Source organism: Lichenostomus cassidix, unplaced genomic scaffold (assembly GCF_008360975.1).
Source record: "Lichenostomus cassidix isolate B80296 unplaced genomic scaffold, HeHo_3.0 HiC_scaffold_40, whole genome shotgun sequence".
Lineage (NCBI taxonomy): Eukaryota > Metazoa > Chordata > Aves > Passeriformes > Meliphagidae > Lichenostomus > Lichenostomus cassidix.
Window position 1 is genome coordinate 2,831,743 of NW_028147459.1, and position 18,194 is coordinate 2,849,936.

At 46.3% G+C, this 18,194-nt stretch overlaps 1 protein-coding gene across 1 annotated transcript; it reads right to left on the minus strand.

The window, feature by feature from the left end:
* Positions 1-698: 698 nt before the first annotated feature.
* On the minus strand, positions 699-18,092 carry LOC146422573 (WD repeat domain phosphoinositide-interacting protein 4-like). Its single transcript, XM_085046254.1, has 10 exons — positions 18,019-18,092; positions 16,566-16,670; positions 13,792-13,888; positions 12,160-12,254; positions 11,226-11,305; positions 9,344-9,552; positions 7,163-7,264; positions 4,427-4,445; positions 2,819-2,942; positions 699-964 (listed from the first exon to the last, which is right to left on the minus strand). The coding sequence occupies exons 1-10, from the start codon at positions 18,074-18,076 to the stop codon at positions 855-857; spliced, it is 999 nt and encodes a 332-aa protein (XP_084902380.1). The 5' UTR covers positions 18,077-18,092; the 3' UTR covers positions 699-854.
* Between the last annotated feature and the right edge of the window lie 102 nt (positions 18,093-18,194).

The following is an 18,194-nucleotide window of genomic DNA, read 5'->3' on the forward strand; positions in this document are numbered from 1 at the left end:
CCAACCCCCCAGCTGGGACCAAAGCTCCCCTCCCCCTCCCAATCAACCCCCAACCCTAATTACCCCAATTACCCCTCGGGGACCAATGAACGATTAACCCCAATCAGTAATCAATGATCAATAATTAATCAATTAACTCCCATTAACCAGGACCAATTAAATTCTGCTTTTGGCTATTAATTATCATTGCTTTGTTAATTGTCCTCAAGGCTCTTATGGGGCTGAAAATCACTTATGGGGCTGAAAATCCCTATGGGGCTGAAAATCCTTATAGCATTTATGGGGCTGAAAACCCTCAGAGCACTTATGGGGCTGAAAATCCCTATGGGGCTGAAAATCCTTATAGTACTTATGGGGCTGAAAATCCCCTATAGCATTTATGGGGCTGAAAATCCTTATAGTACTTATGGGGCTGAAAATCCCCTATAGCATTTATGGGGCTGAAAATCCTTATAGTACTTATGGGGCTGAAAACCCTCAGAGCACTTATGGGGCTGAAAATCACTTATGGGGCTGAAAATCCTTATAGTAGTTATAGGGCTGAAAACCCTCAGGGAATTTATGGGGCTGAAAATCCCCTATAGCATTTATGGGGCTGAAAATCCCCTAAGGCACTCATGGGGCTGAAAACCCTCAGAGCACTTATGGGGCCATTTTGGGGTCACTTCTGGGGCAGAAATTCCCAACTCCCCCAACACTCCAGAGCCATTCAAGGCCTTTATTTGTGACTTTTTTTGGGTTTTTTTGGTGAGTTTTTTTGGATGTTTTTTGGGGTATTTTGAGGCTGTTTTTTGGGATTGTTTTTGGGGGTGATTTTGGGATTTTTGGGGTGTTTTTGGGGTGTTTTTGGGGTATCAAAAGTCGTCATCATCGCAGATATCCAGGAACACATCGAAAGCTTCTCTGTTGCAATTCCCGTCAGGGCTGAAGACGTATTTGTGGAAAGTTCCATCCACACACACCGCTGGGGAGGAAAGGGTTAATTCATTTTGGGGATCCCTGGGGGGTTTTGGGGGATTTTTGGGGTTCCCAGAGGTTAATTTTGAGGATTTTTTGGGGTTCCCAGGGGGTTAAATCCATATTTGTGGAAAGTTCCATCCACTCACACCGCTGGGGAGGAAGGGGTTAATACATTTTGGGGTCTCGGGGGTTAATTTTGGGGGAATTTTGGGGTCTCAGGGGTCAATTTTGGGGATTTTTTTTGGGTTCCCAGGAGGATTTTTGGGGTTCCCAGGGGGTTAAATCCATATTTGTGGGAAGTTCCATCCACACATAGCATTGGGGAGGAAAGGGTTAACTCATTTTGGGGGAATTTTGGGGTTCCAGGAAGATTTTTGGGGTCCCTGGGGTCATTTCAGGGATTGCTGGGGTTATTCTGGGGTACATTTTAGGGCTTTTTTTGGGAATCCCGGGGGGGGTTTTTGGGTTCTATTTTGGGATGCATTTCAGGGATCACTGGGGCTATTTTGGGGTTATTTTGGGGATTTTTTGGATGATCCCGAGGGTTATTTCGGGGTACATTTGGGGTTATTTTGGAACACATTTTGGGTACACTTTGGGATCCATTTCAGGGCTTTTTGGGGTATATTTTGGGGTTATTTTGAGGATCCCAGGAGGGTTTTTGGGTTATATTTTGGGTTACATTTCAGGGACTCCTGGGGTTATTTTAGGGTACATTTTGGGATTATTATAGGGCATTTTAGGATTATTTCGTGGTGACTCACCAAAGGGTTTGGGTTATCTTGGGGATCCCAGGGGGGTTTTTGGGATACATTTTGGGGTAAGTTTTGGGGTTTTTTTTGAGGATCTCTGGGGTTATTTTGGGATCATTTTGGGATATTTTTAGGATCATTTTGGGGTACATTTTGGGGTTTTTGGGATTACTCACCGATGACAGAACTGGGACTCCTCCCTGCTCTCCCAAAGGCACAAACCCCTGGGGTTATTTTGGGGTATTTTGGGGTTATTTTTGGGGATTTTGGGCTACATTTTGGGCTACATTTCAGTGTAAATTTTCGGGTTTTTTCTGAGGATCTCTGGGATAATTCTGGGATTATTTTGGGATATTTTTGGGGTTTTTAGGGTCACTCACCAATGACAGAACTGGGACTCCTCCCAGCTCTCCCAAAGGTACAAACCCCTGGGGTTATTTTGGGGTATTTTGGGGTTATTTTGGGTTATTTTGGGATTTCTTGGGTTATTTTCGGGTATATTTTGACGTACATTTCAGTGGTTTTTTGGGGATCCCAGGGGATGGATTTGGGATCATTTTGGGATATTTTTGGGGTTTTTAGGGTCACTCACCGATGACAGAACTGGGACTCCTCCCAGTCCTCCCAAAGGCACAAACTCCTGGGGTTATTTTGGGTTATATTTTGATGTACATTTCTGGGGTTTTGGGGTTATATTTTGGGGATCCCAGGAGATGATTTTGGGATAATTTTGGGATATTTTTTGGGTTTTTAGGGTCACTCACCAATGACAGAACTGGGACTCCTCCCTGCCCTCCCAAAAGCACAAACCCCTGGGTTATTTTGGGGTATTTTGGATGTTTTTGGAGTATATTTTGAGGTACATTTTCAGGGTTTTTTGGGGATCCCAGGGGATGGATTTGGGATTATTTTGGCATAATTTAGGATATTTTAGGGTCACTCACCAATGACAGAACTGGGACTCCTCCCTGCCCTCCCAAAAGCACAAACCCCTGGGGTTATTTTGGGGTATATTTTGAGGTACATTTCAGTGGTTTTTTTGGAGATCCCAGGGGATGGATTTGGGGTTATTTTAGGATATTTTTGGGGTTTTTGGGGTCACTCACCAATGACAGAACTGGGACTCCTCCCTGCTCTCCCAAAAGCACAAACTCCTGGCGCCTCAGCAGGAACAGTGAAACTCGCCAGAGACCATTGAGATTCCACATAGGGACCCAGAACGGGACCAACCTTACCAACCCGGGCCAGCCTGGAATGGAAATTTGGGACATTTTGGGGTTATTTGGGGGGTTTGGGGTTATTGGGGATTTTTTGGGGGATTTTTGGGAATTTTTTGGGGTTTTTTGGGTGTTTTCCACATAGGGACCCAGAACGGGACCAACCTTACCAACCCGGGCCAGCCTGGAATGGAAATTCGGGAAATTTTGGGGTTGTTTGGGGGGTTTGGGATTTTTGGGATTTTTTTGGGATTTTTCGGGGGATTTTTGGGATTTTTGGGGGATTTTTGAGGGGATTTTTCATGGGTTTTTTGGGTGTTTTCCACATAGGGACCCAGAACAGGACCAACCTTACCAACCCGAGCCAGCCTGCAATGGAAATTTGGGACATTTTGGGGTTATTTGGGGGGTTTGGGGTGTTTGGGATTTTTTTGGGGAATTTTTGGGATTTTTTTTGGGATTTTTCAGGGGATTTTGGGGATTTTTTGGGGATTTTGGGATTTTGGAGTTTTGGGGGATTTTTGGGATTTTGGGATTTTTAGGGGATTTTGGGGATTTTTCAGGGGATTTTTGGGGGGATTTTGGGATTTTGGGGATTTTTGGGGGATTTTGCGATTTTTTGGGGGATTTTTTTTTATTTTTTGGGGGATTTTGGGATTTTGGATTTTTATGTTTTGGGATTTTTATTTATTTTTTGGGGTTTTTTTTTTTATTTTCAGGGATTTTTGGGATTTTTGGAGAACTTTTTTATTTTCCGGGAGATTTTTGGGATTTTTTTGGGGATTTTTTTTGGGGTTTTTGGGTGTTTTCCACATAGGGAACCAGAACAGGACCCACCTTGCCCACCTGGGCCAGCCTGGAAATTAGGGACATTTTGGGGTTATTTGGGGTTATTTGGGGTGTTTGGGATTTTTTGGGGATTTTTTGGCATTTTTCACGGGATTTTGGGATTTTGGGGACTTTTTGATTTTTTTGGGGGTTTGGGGGTTTTTGGTGGATTTTTTTATTTTGGGGGGTTTTTGGGGATTTTGGGTTTTTTTTTTATTTTTAGGGATTTTTTTTTTAATTTTTCAGAGGATTTTTGGGGTTTTTTTGGGTGTTTTCCACATAGAGACACAGAACGGAACCCACCTTCCCCACTCGAGCCAGCCTGAGAATTAAGGACATTTTGGGGTTATTTGGGGTGTTTGGGATTTTTTGGGGGGATTTTTGGGATTTTTTGGGGGATTTTTGGGATTTTTGGGGATTTTTTGGGGATTTTTCAGGGGATTTTTGGGATTTTTTGGGGAATTTTTTTGGGATTTTTCAGGGGATTTTTGGGGGATTTTTTTTTTATTTTTGGGGGATTTTTTGGGGATTTTTTTTTTATATTTTTCGGGGGGTTGGGGGTTTTGGGGGGAATTTTTTTTTTATTTTTCAGGGTATTTTGGGGATTTTTGGGGGATTTTTTGAGGGATTTTGGGTGTTTTCCACATAGGGACCCAGAACAGGACCCACCTTCCCCACCCAGGCCAGCCTGGAATGGGAAATTTGGGAAATTTGGGGTTATTTGGGGTGTTCGGGATTTTTTGGGGATTTTTTTGCGGGGTTTTTGGGGGATTTTTGGGGATTTTTTGGGGATTTTTTGGGGTGTTTTGGGATATTTTTGGGGGATTTTTTGGGGATATTTTTGGGGTGTTTCTGGTGGCTTTTTGGGGATTTTTGGGGGATTTTTTGGGGTATTTTTAGGTGTCAAACTCACGCAGATCTCCTGTTCAGCCTGGTGTCCCTCAGGGCAAACACTGACATTTTTGGGGTATTTTTGGGAATTTTTTGGGGATTTTTTGTAGGGATTTTTTGGGAGATTTTTGTGGATTTTTTGGGGTATTTTTAGGGATTTTGGGGGAATTTTTGGGGTATTTTTGGGGAATTTTTGGGATATTTTTGGGACATTTTTGGGATTTTTGGGGGATTTTTAAAAATTTTTTGGGGGATTTTTGGGGATTTTAAAAAAAAATTTGGGAATTTTGGGGGATTTTTTGGGGTGTTTCTGGTATTTTTGGGGTGTTTTTGGGGATTTTTTTGGGGGTATTTTTGGGGGTATTTTTTGGCATTTTTTGGGATATTTTTGGGTATTTTTGGGTGTTTGACTCATGCAGATCTGCGGTTCAGCCTGGTGTCCCTCAGGGCAAACACTGACATTTTTGGGGTGTTTTGGGGGATTTTTTTGGGATTTTTGTAGGGATTTTTTGGGGCTTTTTGGGGGGATTTTTTTGAAATTTTTTTTAGTTTTTTGGGGTATTTTTGGGGATTTTTTGGGGCGTTTCTGGTGGTTTTTTGGGGTTTTTTTGGGGATTTTTTGGGGCGTTTCTGGTGGTTTTTTGGGGTTTTTTTGGGGATTTTGGGGTATTTTTGGGGGGATTTTTGGGTATTTTTGGGTGTGTGACTCACGCAGATCTCCAGTTCAGCCTGGTGTCCCTCAGGGCAAACACTGACATTTTTGGATGTTTTTGGGGATTTTTGGGGGGATTTTTGGGGGAAGTTTTTGGGAGTATTTTGGGATTTTTTGGGGGATTTTTGGGATTTTTTTGGGGGATTTTGGGGGATTTTGGGATATTTTTAGGGATTTTTTTGGAGATTTTTTTGGAATTTTGGAGGATTTTTTAGGATTTTTTGGGGATTTTTTGGGGGGATTTTTTGGGGAATTTTTTTTAATCTTATGGGGTATTTTTGGGGTGTTTTTGGGGATTTTTGGGTGTTTGACTCACGCAGATCTGCGGTTCAGCCTCAGGGCAAACACTGACATTTTTGGGGTTTTTGGGGATTTTTGGGGGATTTTTTGGGGATTTTTGGGGGTTTTTGGGGGATTTTTTGAAATTTTTTTAGTTTTGGGGTATTTTTGGGGATTTTTGGGGCGTTTCTGGTGGTTTTGGGGGCGATTTTGGGGTATTTTTGGGGGATTTTTGGGTATTTTTGGGTGTTTGACTCACGCAGATCTGCGGTTCAGCCAGGTGTCCCTCAGGGCAAACACTGACATTTTTGGGTGTTTTGGGATTTTGGGGTATTTTTGGGAGATTTTTGGGTTATTTTGGGGGGATTCTTGGGGAATTTTGGGGGATTTTTTGAAATTTTTTTTAGTTTTTTGGGGTATTTTTGGTGATTTTTTGGGGTGTTTTTGGGGATTTTTTGGGGGATTTTTGGGGTATTTTGGGGGCGATTTTTTGGGGATATTTTTGGGGTGTTTCTGGTGGTATTTTTGGGGATTTTTTGGGTATTTTTGGGTGTTTGACTCACGCAGATCTGCGGTTCAGCCAGGTGTCCCTCAGGGCAAACACTGACATTTTTGGGTGTTGTTGGGATTTTTTGGGGGATTTTTTGGGGTATTTTTGGAATTTTGGGGTTATTTGGGGTGTTGTATTTGGGTTTTTGGGATATTTTGGGGATTTTTTGGGGATTTTTTGGAATTTTGGGGATTTTGGGGATTTTGGGAGGATTTTTGGGGGATTTTTGGGAATTTTTTTAATTTTATGGGGGGATTTTTTGGCATTTTTGGGGTATTTTTGGGTTTTTTGGGTATTTTTGGGTGTTTGACTCACACAGATCTCCAGTTCAGCCTGGTGTCCCTCAGGGCAAACACTGACATTTTTGGGGTGTTTTGGGATTTTTTGGGGATTTTTGGGGTTGTTTTTGGGATTTTGGGGGGATTTTTTTTGAAATTTTTTTTAGTTTTTTGGGGTATTTTTGGTGATTTTTTGGGGTGTTTTTGGGGATTTTTTGGGGGATTTTTGGGGTATTTTGGGGGCGATTTTTGGGGGATATTTTTGGGGTGTTTCTGGTGGTATTTTTGGGTATTTTTTGGGTATTTTTGGGTGTGTGACTCACGCAGATCTGCGGTTCAGCCAGGTGTCCCTCAGGGCAAACACTGACATTTTTGGGGTATTTTGGGGGATTTTTTGGGGATTTTTGGGGTTGTTTTTGGGATTTTGGGGGGATTTTTTTGGGAATTTTTTTTAATTTTATGGGGGTATTTTTTGGCATTTTTTGGGTGTTTTTGGGTATTTTTGGGTGTTTGACTCACACAGATCTCCAGTTCAGCCTGGTGTCCCTCAGGGCAAACACTGACATTTTTGGGGTGTTTTGGGATTTTTTGGGGATTTTTGGGGGATTTTTTTGGGAATTTTTTTTAATTTTATGGGGGTATTTTTGGGGGGATTTTTTGGGATATTTTTGGGTATTTTTGGGTGTGTGACTCACGCAGATCTCCGGTTCAGCCTGGTGTCCCTCAGGGCAAACACGTGGCCTGTCCCTTTGTCACTCGCTGCACACAGGAAGGAGCAGTCAGGGCTGAACGACAGGCTGGGCACAGAATTGGGGAAAAAACACCCAAAAATTGGGTCAGGAAACACCAAAATTGGGGAAAAAACACCAAGAATGGGGAAAAAACACCAAAAATTGGGTTAGGAAACACCAAAATTGGGGAAAAAAACCCAAAACTGGGTTAGGAAACACCAAAATTGGGGAAAAAAACCCCAAAATTTGGGAAAAATCCCCTAAAAAGGGGTGAGAATGGGGAAAAAATGCCACAAATATGGGTTAGGAAACACCAAAAATGGGGAAAAAAACACCAAAAATGGGTTAGAAAATACCAAAATTGGGGAAAAAACACCAAAAATGGAAAAAAAACCCCGAAAATGGGTTAGGAAACACCAAAATTGGGGAAAAAAACACCAAAAGTTGGGAAAAATCCCCTAAAAAGGAGTGAGAATGGGGGAAAAACGCCACAAATATGGGTTAGGAAATCCCAAAATTGGGGAAAAAACACTGAAAGACAGTCAGGAAAACCCAAAATTGGGTTAGGAAACACCAAAAAATGGGTTAGGAAATCCCAAAAATGGGGAAAAAACACCAAAAATGGGTTAGAAAATACCAAAATTGGGGAAAAAACACCAAGAATGGACTAGGAAACACCAAAACTGGGGGTAAAAAGCTCCAAAAATGGATCAGGAAACACCAAAATTGGGGAAAAAAACCCAATAATTGGCTAAGAAATCCCAGAAATGGGGAAAAAACCACCAAAATTGGGTTAGGAAACACGAAAATTGGGGAAAAAACACTGAAAGACAGTCAGGAAAACCCAAAATTGGGTTAGGAAACACCAAAAATGGGTTAGGAAATCCCAAAAACCACAAAAAACCACCAAAAATGGGTTAGAAAATACCAAAATTAGGGAAAAAACACCTTAAATGGGTTAGGAAATCCCAAAAATGGGGAAAAAACCACTAAAAATTGAAAAAAAAACCCTGAAAATGGGTTAGGAAACACCAAAATTGGGGAAAAAACACCAAAAATGGACTAGGAAACACCAAAACTGGGGGGAAAAAGCTCCAAAAATGGATCAGGAAACACCAAAATTGGGGAAAAAAACCCCAATAATTGGCTAAGAAATCCCAAAATAGGGGAAAAACCACCAAAATTGGGTTAGGAAACACCAAAATTGGGTTAGGAAATCTCAGAAATTGGGAAAAAACCACCAAAAATGGGTTAGAAAATACCAAAATTGGGGAAAAAACCCAGTAATGGGTTAGGAAACACCAAAATTGGGGAAAAACACCAAAAATGGGGAAAAAACCCCTAAAAATCTGTGAGAATGGGGAAAAAAACCCACAAATATGGGTTAGGAAATCCCAAAAATGGGGAAAAAACACCAAAAATGGCTTAGGAAATCCCAAAAATGGGTTCTCCCAGTCCATCCCAATCCCTTCCCAGTTCCCTCCCAGTTCCCTCCCAGTACAAACCAGTTCCCTTTTCTCCCCAAAATCCCCATTTTTCACCCTAAAACCACTGCGAGTTTCCCTCCCAGTTCCCTCCCAGTCCATCCCAGTCATTCCCAGTGGCTCTCAGTTCCCTTTTCTGCCCAAAATCTTCATTTTTCACCCTAAAACCACTGCGAGTTTCCCTCCCAGTCCCTCTCAGTATAAACCAGTTCCCTTTTTCTCCCAACTTTTCTCCCCAAAATGCTCATTTTTCACCCTAAACCCACCACGATTTCTCCTCCCAGTCCCTCCCAGTTCAATCCCAATCCCCTCCCAGTCCATCCCAGTCCCTCCCAGTCCCCTTTTTCTCCCCAAAATCCCCATTTTTCATTTCAAAATCCCCATTTTTCACCCTAAAACCACCGCAATCTCTCCCCCCAGTCCATCCCAGTCCCTCCCAGTTCCCTCCCAGTAAAAACCAGTCCCTCCAAGTCCATCCCAGGTCAATCCCAGTTCCCTCCCAGTCCCTCCCAGTACAAACCAGTTCCCCTTTTCTCCCCAAAATCCCCATTTTTCACCCTAAAACCACCGCGATTTCTCCCCCCAGTCCCCCCCAGTCCATCCCAGTCCCTCCCAGTCCCCCCCAGTCCCCCCCAGTCCCCCCCAGTGCTCCCAGTCTCACCAGTAGAGGGTGGCAGGGTCGGTTCCCCGGCGCAGCTCCAGCAGCCTGGCTCTGCTCTGGGTGCAGAACAAGCGGATCAAAGTCCCTCTGCGCGACGCTGAGGCCACCAGTGTCCCCGAGGGGCTCAGGGCGGCACAGCCCACCTCGCTCTGGTGGGCATTGATGGTCACTGGCGCCGAGGAGGTGCCGGGCTTGGCCGTGCCCAGGTCCTGGGGACACATGGGGACATCCCAGTGACCTCCCAGTACAGCCCAGTATAGCCCAGTAAACTCCCAGTGCAGCCCCAGGGTGGGGACAGCTAGGGACAAGGTGGGCACTGATGGTCACTGGCGCCGAGGAGGTGCCAGGCTTGGCCGTGCCCAGGTCCTGGGGACACCAGGGGACAATTGGGGACACTCCCAGTATAGCCCAGTACAGCCCAGTACAGCCCAGTAAAGCCCCAGTACAGCCAAGGTCCTGTCAGGGGGACACAGGGTGGGCATTGATGGTCACTGAGGCTGAGGAGGTGCCAGGCTTGGCCGTGCCCAGCTCCTGGGGACACCAGGGGACACTTGGGGACACTTGGGGACACTCCCAGTACAGCCCAGTATAGCCCAGTACAGCCCCAGTGCAGCCCAGTTAACTCCCAGTACAGCCAAGGTCCTGTCAGGGTGGGGACAGTTGGGGACACAAGGTGGCCATTGATGGTCACTGGGGCTGAGGACGTGCCAGGCTTGGCCGTGCCCAGGTCCTGGGGACACCAGGGGACACTTGGGGACATTCCCAGTATAGCCCAGTACAGCCCAGTATAGCCCAGTTAACTCCCAGTATAGCAATGTCCTGCTAGGCCAGGGGACAAGGTGGCCATTGATAGTCACTGGGGCTGAGGAGGTGCCAGGCTTGGCTGTGCCCAGCTCCTGGGGACATGGGGACACTTGGGGACATTTGGGGACATTCCCAGTATAGCCCAGTACAGCCCAGTATAGCCCAGTTAACTCCCAGTATAGCAATGTCCTGTCAGGGTAGGGACAAGGTGAACATTGATGGTCACTGGGGTCGAGGAGGTGCCAGGCTTGGCTGTGTCCAGCTCCTGGGGACACCAGGGGACACTTGGGGACACTCCCAGTATAGCCCAGTACAGCCCAGTATAGCCAATGTCCTGTCAGGGTGGGGACACAAGGTGGGCATTGATGGTCAGTGGCGCTGAGGAGGTGCCAGGCTTGGCCGTGCCCAGGTCCTGGGGACACCAGGGGACATTTGGGGACATTCCCAGTACAGCCCAGTATAGCCCAGTTAACTCCCAGTACAGCCAATGTCCTGTCAGGTTGGGGACAGTTGGGGACAAGGTGGCCACTGATGGTCACTGGTGCCGAGGAGGTGCTGGGCTTGGCCATGTCCAGCTCCTGGGGACACTTGGGGACATCCCAGTGACCTCCCAGTCACCTCCCAGTTCAGCCCAGTAAAGCCCCAGTGAACTCCCAGTACAGCCCAGTGAGCTCCCAGTATAGCCCAGTACAGCCTCAGTGTTCCCCAGTGCAGCCCAAGTCCTGCCAGGCTGGGGGGGACAGGGTGGGGACAGTTGGGGACATCCCAGTGCTCCCAGTCCCTCCCAGTACAAACCAGTTCCCCTTTTTCTCCCCCAAATCTCCATTTTTCACACTAAAACCACTGCGAGTTTCCCTCCCAGTCCCTCCCAGTACAAACCAGTCCACTCCCAGTTCCCTCCCAGTCTCTCCCAGTTCCCTCCCAGTCCATCCCAGTTGTTCCCAGTACAAACCAGTTCCCTCCCAGTACAAACCAGTTCCCTTTTCTCCCCAAAATCCCCATTTTTCACCCTAAAACCACCGCGAGTTTGCCTCCCAGTCGCTCCCAGTCCCTCCCAGTATTCCCAGTTCACTCTCACCACCAGCTGCAAGCTCCCACACTTGTGTCCAGGGAAAACCAGTAAAGCTTTTTCCAAACTGGGACAGAGATCCACAATGCCTGTGGGGCGAGCGGGACAGTGGGGTGACCCCAGAACATCCAAAAAATACCCCAAAAAACCCCAAAAATACCCCAAAAAACCCCCAAAAAATCCAAAAAAAACCCCAAAAACCCAAAAAAACCCCAAAACACTCCAAATACACCCAAAACATCCCAAAACACCCCAAAACATCCCAAAAACCCGCAAAACACCCCAAAATCACCCCAAAAACACCCCAAAAACACCCCAAAAACCCCAAAACACCCTAAAAACCCAAAATAATCCCCAAAACACCCCAAAAACACCCCAAAACACCACTAAACACCCCAAAAAAACCCCAAAATACCCCAAAACACCCCAAACACACCCAAAAACCCCAAAACACCCCAAAACACCACAACAAACCCCAAAACACCCCAAACGCCCAAAAAACCCCCCAAAACACCCCAAAAACACCCCAAAAAAACCCCAAAACACCCCAAAAACTCCCCAAAACACCCCAAACACCCCCAAAAACACCCCAAAAACACCCCAAAACATCCCAAACACCCAAAAAAAACCCAAAACACCCAAAACACCTCAAAAAACAGCCAAAAAACACCCCAAAAACATCCCAAAAACACCCCAAAAAAACCCAAAAAACCCCCAAAACACCCCAAAAACTCCCAAAAACCCCAAAACACCCCAAAACACCCTAAAAACCCAAAATAATCCCCAAAAACACCCCAAAAAAACCCCCAAAACACCCCAAAAACCCCCAAAACACCCCAAACACCCCAAAACACTTCAAAAACATCCCAAAACACCCCAAACACCCCAAAAACATCCCAAAAAACCCCCAAAACACCCCAAAAGCATTTTTGGGATTGCCCACCTTTGGGATTGTCTCTGGTGTCAAACTCGAAGAGCTTCGTTGGGCGATGAGGAAATGAAAATACATAGAGACGAGTCTGGAGAGCGACCACCAGCCTGGGGAGAGACCAGTATAAACCAGTATGGACCAGTATGGAGCAGTATAGACCAGTATGGACCAGTATGGACCAGTATGGACAGTATGGACCAGTTCAAACCAGTTCAGACCAGTCACACCCCAGTAACCTCCCAGTTCATCCCAGTTCACACCAGTTCACACCAGTTCATCCCAGTTCACCCCAGTTCATCCCAGTCCACACCAGTTACACATCAGTTCACACCCAGTTCACACCAGTGACATCCCAGTCACATCCCAGTTCACACCAGTTCCCACCAGTTCATCCCAGTTCACACCAGTTCACACCAGTACAGACCAGTTCACCCCAGTCCAGACCAGTTACACACCAGTTCACATCCAGTTCACACCAGTGACATCCCAGTTCATCCCAGTGACATCCCAGTCACATCCCAGTTCACACCAGTTCCCACCAGTTCATCCCAGTTCAAACCAGTGACCTCCCAGTTCACCCCAGTTCACCCCAGTTCATCCCAGCTCATCCCAGTTCACACCAGCTCATCCCAGCTCATCCCAGTCCATCCCAGTCCATCCCAGTTCAGCCCAGTTCAGAGGAGGAAATGAGAAAACATAGAGATGACTTTGGAGAGCAGACCAGTTCACACCAGTTCACACCAGTTCATCCCAGTCCACACCAGTTACACACCAGTTCACACCAGTGACCTCCCAGTTCATCCCAGTTCAGCCCAGTGACATCCCAGTGACCTTCCCAGTTCATCCCAGTTCACACCACTTACACACCCAGTGCTGCTCCCAGTTCACCCCCAGTGCTCCCAGTTACCCTCCCAGTTCACCCCATTCCCCTCCCAGTTCCCTCCCAGTACAAACCAGTTCCCTTTTCTCTCCAAAATCCCCATTTTTCACCCTAAAACCACCAAGAGTTTCCCTCCCAGTCTCTCCCAGTAACACCCCTAGCCCTTCCCAGTCCCTCCCAGTTCATCCCAGTTTGTTCCCAGTCCCTCCCAGTTCCCACCAGTAACACCTCTAGTCCCTCCCAGTTCCCTCCCAGTACAAACCAGTTCCCTTTTCTCCCCAAAATCCCCATTTTTCACCCTAAAACCACCACGAGTTTCCCTCCCAGTCCATCCCAGTATATCCCAGTCCATCCCAGTTCATTCCAAGTCTCTCCCAGTTCATTCCCAGTTCCCTCCCAGTTCCCTCCCAGTATAAACCAGTCCATTCCCAGTCCCTCCCAGTTCCTTCCTAGTTCCCTTTTCTCCCCAAAATCCCCATTTTTCATCCGAAAACCACCACGAGTTTCCCTCCCAGTATAACCCAGTATATCCCAATCCCTCCCAGTCTCTCCCAGTCCCTCCCAGTACAAACCAGTTCCCTTTTCTCCCCCAAAATCCCCATTTTTCACCCTAAAACCACCATGAGTTTGCCTCCCAGTCCCTCCCAGTCCCCTCCCAGTATAACCCAGTCCATCCCAGTTTGTTCCCAGTCCCTCCCAGTTCCCACCAGTAACACCTCTAGTCATTCCCAGTCCCTCCCAGTATAACCCAGTGCCCCCAGTACCTCTCCATGCTCATCCTGACTGCCAGCACAGCTCTGGGGAAGCTAAACTCCAACACCAGCTTGTCTTTGCCTTCGCGAGCATCGTCCCAGATCAGCACTGCCAGGGGACAGCAGGGGACAGCAGGGGACATTAATGGGGACAGTGGGGACATTGATGGGGATTTGGGGACACTGGGGACACTGGGGACATTGGGGACATTGGGGACATTGGGGATGTTGGGGACGTTGGGGATATTAGGGACATTAATGGGGATTTGGGGACATTTGGGGACATTGGGGACACTGGGGACATTGATGGGGATCTGGGGACATTGGGGACATTTGGGGACAATGGAGACATTTGGGGACATTTGGGACATTGGGGACACTGGGGACATTGATGGGGATTTGGGGACATTGGGGACATTGATGGGGACATCGGGGGGATTTGGGGACATTGGAGACATTTGGGATATTGGGGACATCGGGGGGATTTGGGGACATTGGGGATGTTGGGGATAATGGGGATTTGGGGACATTGGGGACATTGATGGGGACACTGGAGACATTGGGGACATCGTGGGGACATTGGGGGGATTTGGGGACATTAATGGGGATTTGGGGACATTGATGGGGATCTGGGGACACTGGGGATTTGGGGACATTTGGGAACATTGAGGACATTGGGGATATTGGGGACATTTGGGGACATTAATGGGGATTTGGTGACTTTGGGGACATTGGGGATGTTGGGCTATTGGGGACATTAATGGGGATTTGGGGACATTTGGGGACATTGGGGACATTAATGAGGATTTGGGGACATTTGGGGGGATTTGGGACATTAATGGGGATTCGGTGACTTTGGGGATGTTGGGATATTGGGGACATTGGGGACGTTAATGGGGACATTGGGGATGTTGGGGACACTGGGGACATTGATGGGGATTTGGGGACATTTGGGAACATTGAGGACATTGGGGACATTGGGGACGTTGGGACACTGGGGGGATTTGGGGACATTGGGGACATTTGGGGACATTTGGGGACATTAATGGGGATTTGGTGACTTTGGGGACATTGGGGATGTTAATGGGGACATTGATGGGGATGTTGGGATATTGGGGACATTAATGGGGACATTGGGGACATTTTGGTTTTGAAGGTTTTTTTAGGGGAGTTTGGGGTTTTTTGGGGGATTTTTGGGGTTTTTTGGGGTATTTTTGGGGATTTTTTGGGGCGATTTTCGGGTTTTTTGTGGGTTTTTTAGGGTTTCTTTGAGGTTTTTGGGGCTTTTTGAGGTATTTTTTTGGGCTTTTTGGGGTTTTCTGGGGTTTTTAAGGTTTTTTTGGGTACTTTTGGGTTTTTCAGGCTCACCTGAGGTCTCAGGGAACTTGGGGTGACTGTCAGGGTTTTTGGGATTTTTCTCAGTAATTTTTGGGGTTTTTTAGGGGAATGTTTTGGGGCTTTTTTTTTGGTTTTAAGGTTTTTTTAGGGGTTTTTGGGGCTTTTTGGGGGGATTTTAGTTTTTTGGGGGTTTTAAAGGTTTTTTGTGGTATTTTTTGGGGTTTTGGGGGTTTTGGTTTCTTGGTGGGTTTTAGGGTTTTGGGGTATTTTTTTGGATTTTCAGGTTTTTGGGGGTTTTTAGGTTTTTTGGGGGGGTTTGAGGCTCACCCGAGGTCTTAGGGAACTTGGGGGTTTTTTGGGGTATTTTTGGGGTATTTTTGGAGGTTTTTGGGGTATTTTTGGGGTATTTTTGGGGTATTTTTGGGTTTTTCAGGCTCACCCGAGGTCTCAGGGAACTTGGGGTGACTGTCAGTGTGTTTTTGGGGTATTTTTTAGGGTATTTTGGGGTTTGAGGCTCACCCGAGGTCTCAAGGAACTTGGGGTTTTTTTGGGGTATTTTTTGGGTATTTTTGGGGTATTTTTGGGGTATTTTGGGGTTTCTGACTCACCTGAGGTCTCAGGGAACTTGGGGTGACTGTCAGTGTTTTTGGGGTATTTTTGGGGTTTTGGGGTATTTTTGGGGTATTTTTGGGTATTTTGGGGGTATTTTGGGGGTTTTGGGGTATTTTTGGGGTATTTTTTGGGTATTTTTGGGTTTTTCTGACTCACCCGAGGTCTCAGGGAATTTGGGGAGACTGTCAGTGTTTTTGGGGTATTTTTTGGGGTATTTTTGGGGTATTTTTGGGGTTTCTGACTCACCCGAGGTCTCAGGGAACTTGGGGTGACTGTCAGTGTTTTTGGGGTATTTTTTGGGGTATTTTTTGGGTATTTTTGGGTTTTTCAGGCTCACCCGAGGTCTCAGGGAACTTGGGGTGACTGTCAGGGTTTTTGGGGATCTTCAGGTTTTTGGGGTTTTTAGGGGTATTTTTGGGGTATTTTTGGGTTATTTTTTGGGGTATTTTTGGGTTTCAGGCTCACCCGAGGTCTCAGGGAACTTGGGGTTTTTTTGGGGTATTTTTGGGGTATTTGGGGGGTTGGGGCTTTTTTAAGTTATTTTTTAGGTATTTTGGGGTTTCAGGCTCACCCGAGGTCTCAGGGAACTTGGGGTGACTCTCAGGGTTTTTGGGGTATTTTTGGGGTATTTTTGGGGGGTTTTGGGGTATTTTTGGGGTATTTTTTGGGGTATTTTTGGGGTATTTTGGGGTTTCTGACTCACCCGAGGTCTCAGGGAACTTGGGGTGACTCTCAGGGTTTTTGGGGTATTTTTGGGGGTATTTTTGGGGGGTTTTGGGGTATTTTTGGGGTATTTTTTGGGGTATTTTTGGGGTATTTTGGGGTTTCTGACTCACCCGAGGTCTCAGGGAACTTGGGGTGACTCCCTCCCCCCACCAAGGCCAGCAGGTTGGATCGATGCAGCATTTCCACCAGAGCGATGCTGCCAACCTGATCCGAGTCTGAAATCAGCTTAAAATCAGCCCAAAAAGTGCCCAGAAAGTGCTCAAAATTAGCCCAAAAACTGCCCAAAATCTGCCCAAAATCAGCCCAAAAAGTGCCCAAAATCAGCCCAAAAAATGCCCAAAAAGTGCTCAAAATTAGCCCAAAAACTGAACAAAAACTGACCAAAAAGTGCCCAAAATCAGCCCTAAAACTGAGCAAAAACTGCTCAAAATTAGCCCAAAAACTGACCAAAACTTGCCTCAAATTAGCCCAAAAACTGCTTAAAAACTGAACAAAAACTGCTCAAACACTGCCCAAAAACTGACTAAAAACTGCCCAAAAAGTGCTCAAAATTAGCCCAAAAACTGAATAAAAACTGGACAAAAACTGACCAAAACCTGCCCAAAATCAGCCCAAAAAGGGCCTAAAAATTGCCCAAAATCAGCCCAAAAACTGAACAAATACTGCCCAAAAACAGCCCAAAAACTGCCCAAAATTAGCCCAAAATCAGTCCAAAACCTGAACAAAATCAGCCCAAAGTTAGCCCAAAAACTGCCCAAAATCAGCTCAAAAACTGCCCAAAATCAGCCCAAAAAATGCCCAAAATTAGCCCAAAAATGCCCAAAATTGCCCCAAATTCTCCCAAATACCCCCAAATCTGCCAAATCCCCAAAAATCCCCCAAAATTCCCCCAAATTCTCCCAAATCCACCCCAAATCCCCCCCAGACACCCCTGGGAACCCCAAAATTTCCCAAATCCCAAAATTCCCAAAACTGCCCAAAATCCCAATCCCCAGTTAAATCCACCTCAAATCTCTTAGAAATCCCCAAAATTCTCAAAATTCCAAATTCTCCTAAATCCACTACAGACACCCTGGGAACCCAAAATTTCCAAATCCCCAAAAATCACCAACCCAAAAATCCCCCCAAAAAAGCCAGAATTCCTCAAATTCTCCAAAATCCACCCTGAATCCCCAGAAATCCCCAAATTTCCCACCCAAATCCCCCAGACACCTGGGAACCCCAAATTCTCCCAAATCCCAAAAATTCCAAAACCCCAAAATCCCAAAATCCCCCAAAATTCCCCTCACCCTCCCAAAATCCCCCAAGCTGGCAAAATTTTCAAATCCCCCAGACACTTTTGAACCCCAAAATCCCCAGATAAAAAAATCCAAAAACCCCCCAGGTCTCAAATCCCCAAATTCTCCCAAATCCACCTCAAATACCTAGAAATCCCCCCACAAATCCCCCCAAAATTCCCCCAAATTCTCCTAAATCCACCCCAGACACCCCTGGGAACCCCAAAATTCCCCCAAATCCCCAAAAATTCCCCAATTTTCCCCCAAATTCCCCCAAATTGCTCACCCAGGTGTCCTTTCTCCATCAGAGGCTCCACGTTGAAAATCCGAACTCCAGAATCCATGGCGACACAGAAACAGCCTGGGGAGTGAGAATTTGGGGAAAATTTGGGGATTTGGGGGATTTTCTGGGATTTTGGGGGAGTTTGGGAAAACCCAGGTGGGATTTGGGGGGATTTTGGG

Coding starts and splice junctions, on each gene's coding strand:
- LOC146422573 (XM_085046254.1), bottom strand. CDS start 18,076: ATGGATTCTGGAGTTCGGATTTTCAACGTGGAGCCTCTGATGGAGAAA. Junction 16,671..18,018: donor GATGGAGAAAGGACACCTGG/GTGAGCAATTTG, acceptor AGCTGATTTCAG/ACTCGGATCAGGTTGGCAGC. Junction 13,889..16,565: donor CAAGTTCCCTGAGACCTCGG/GTGAGTCAGAAA, acceptor GTCCCCTGGCAG/TGCTGATCTGGGACGATGCT.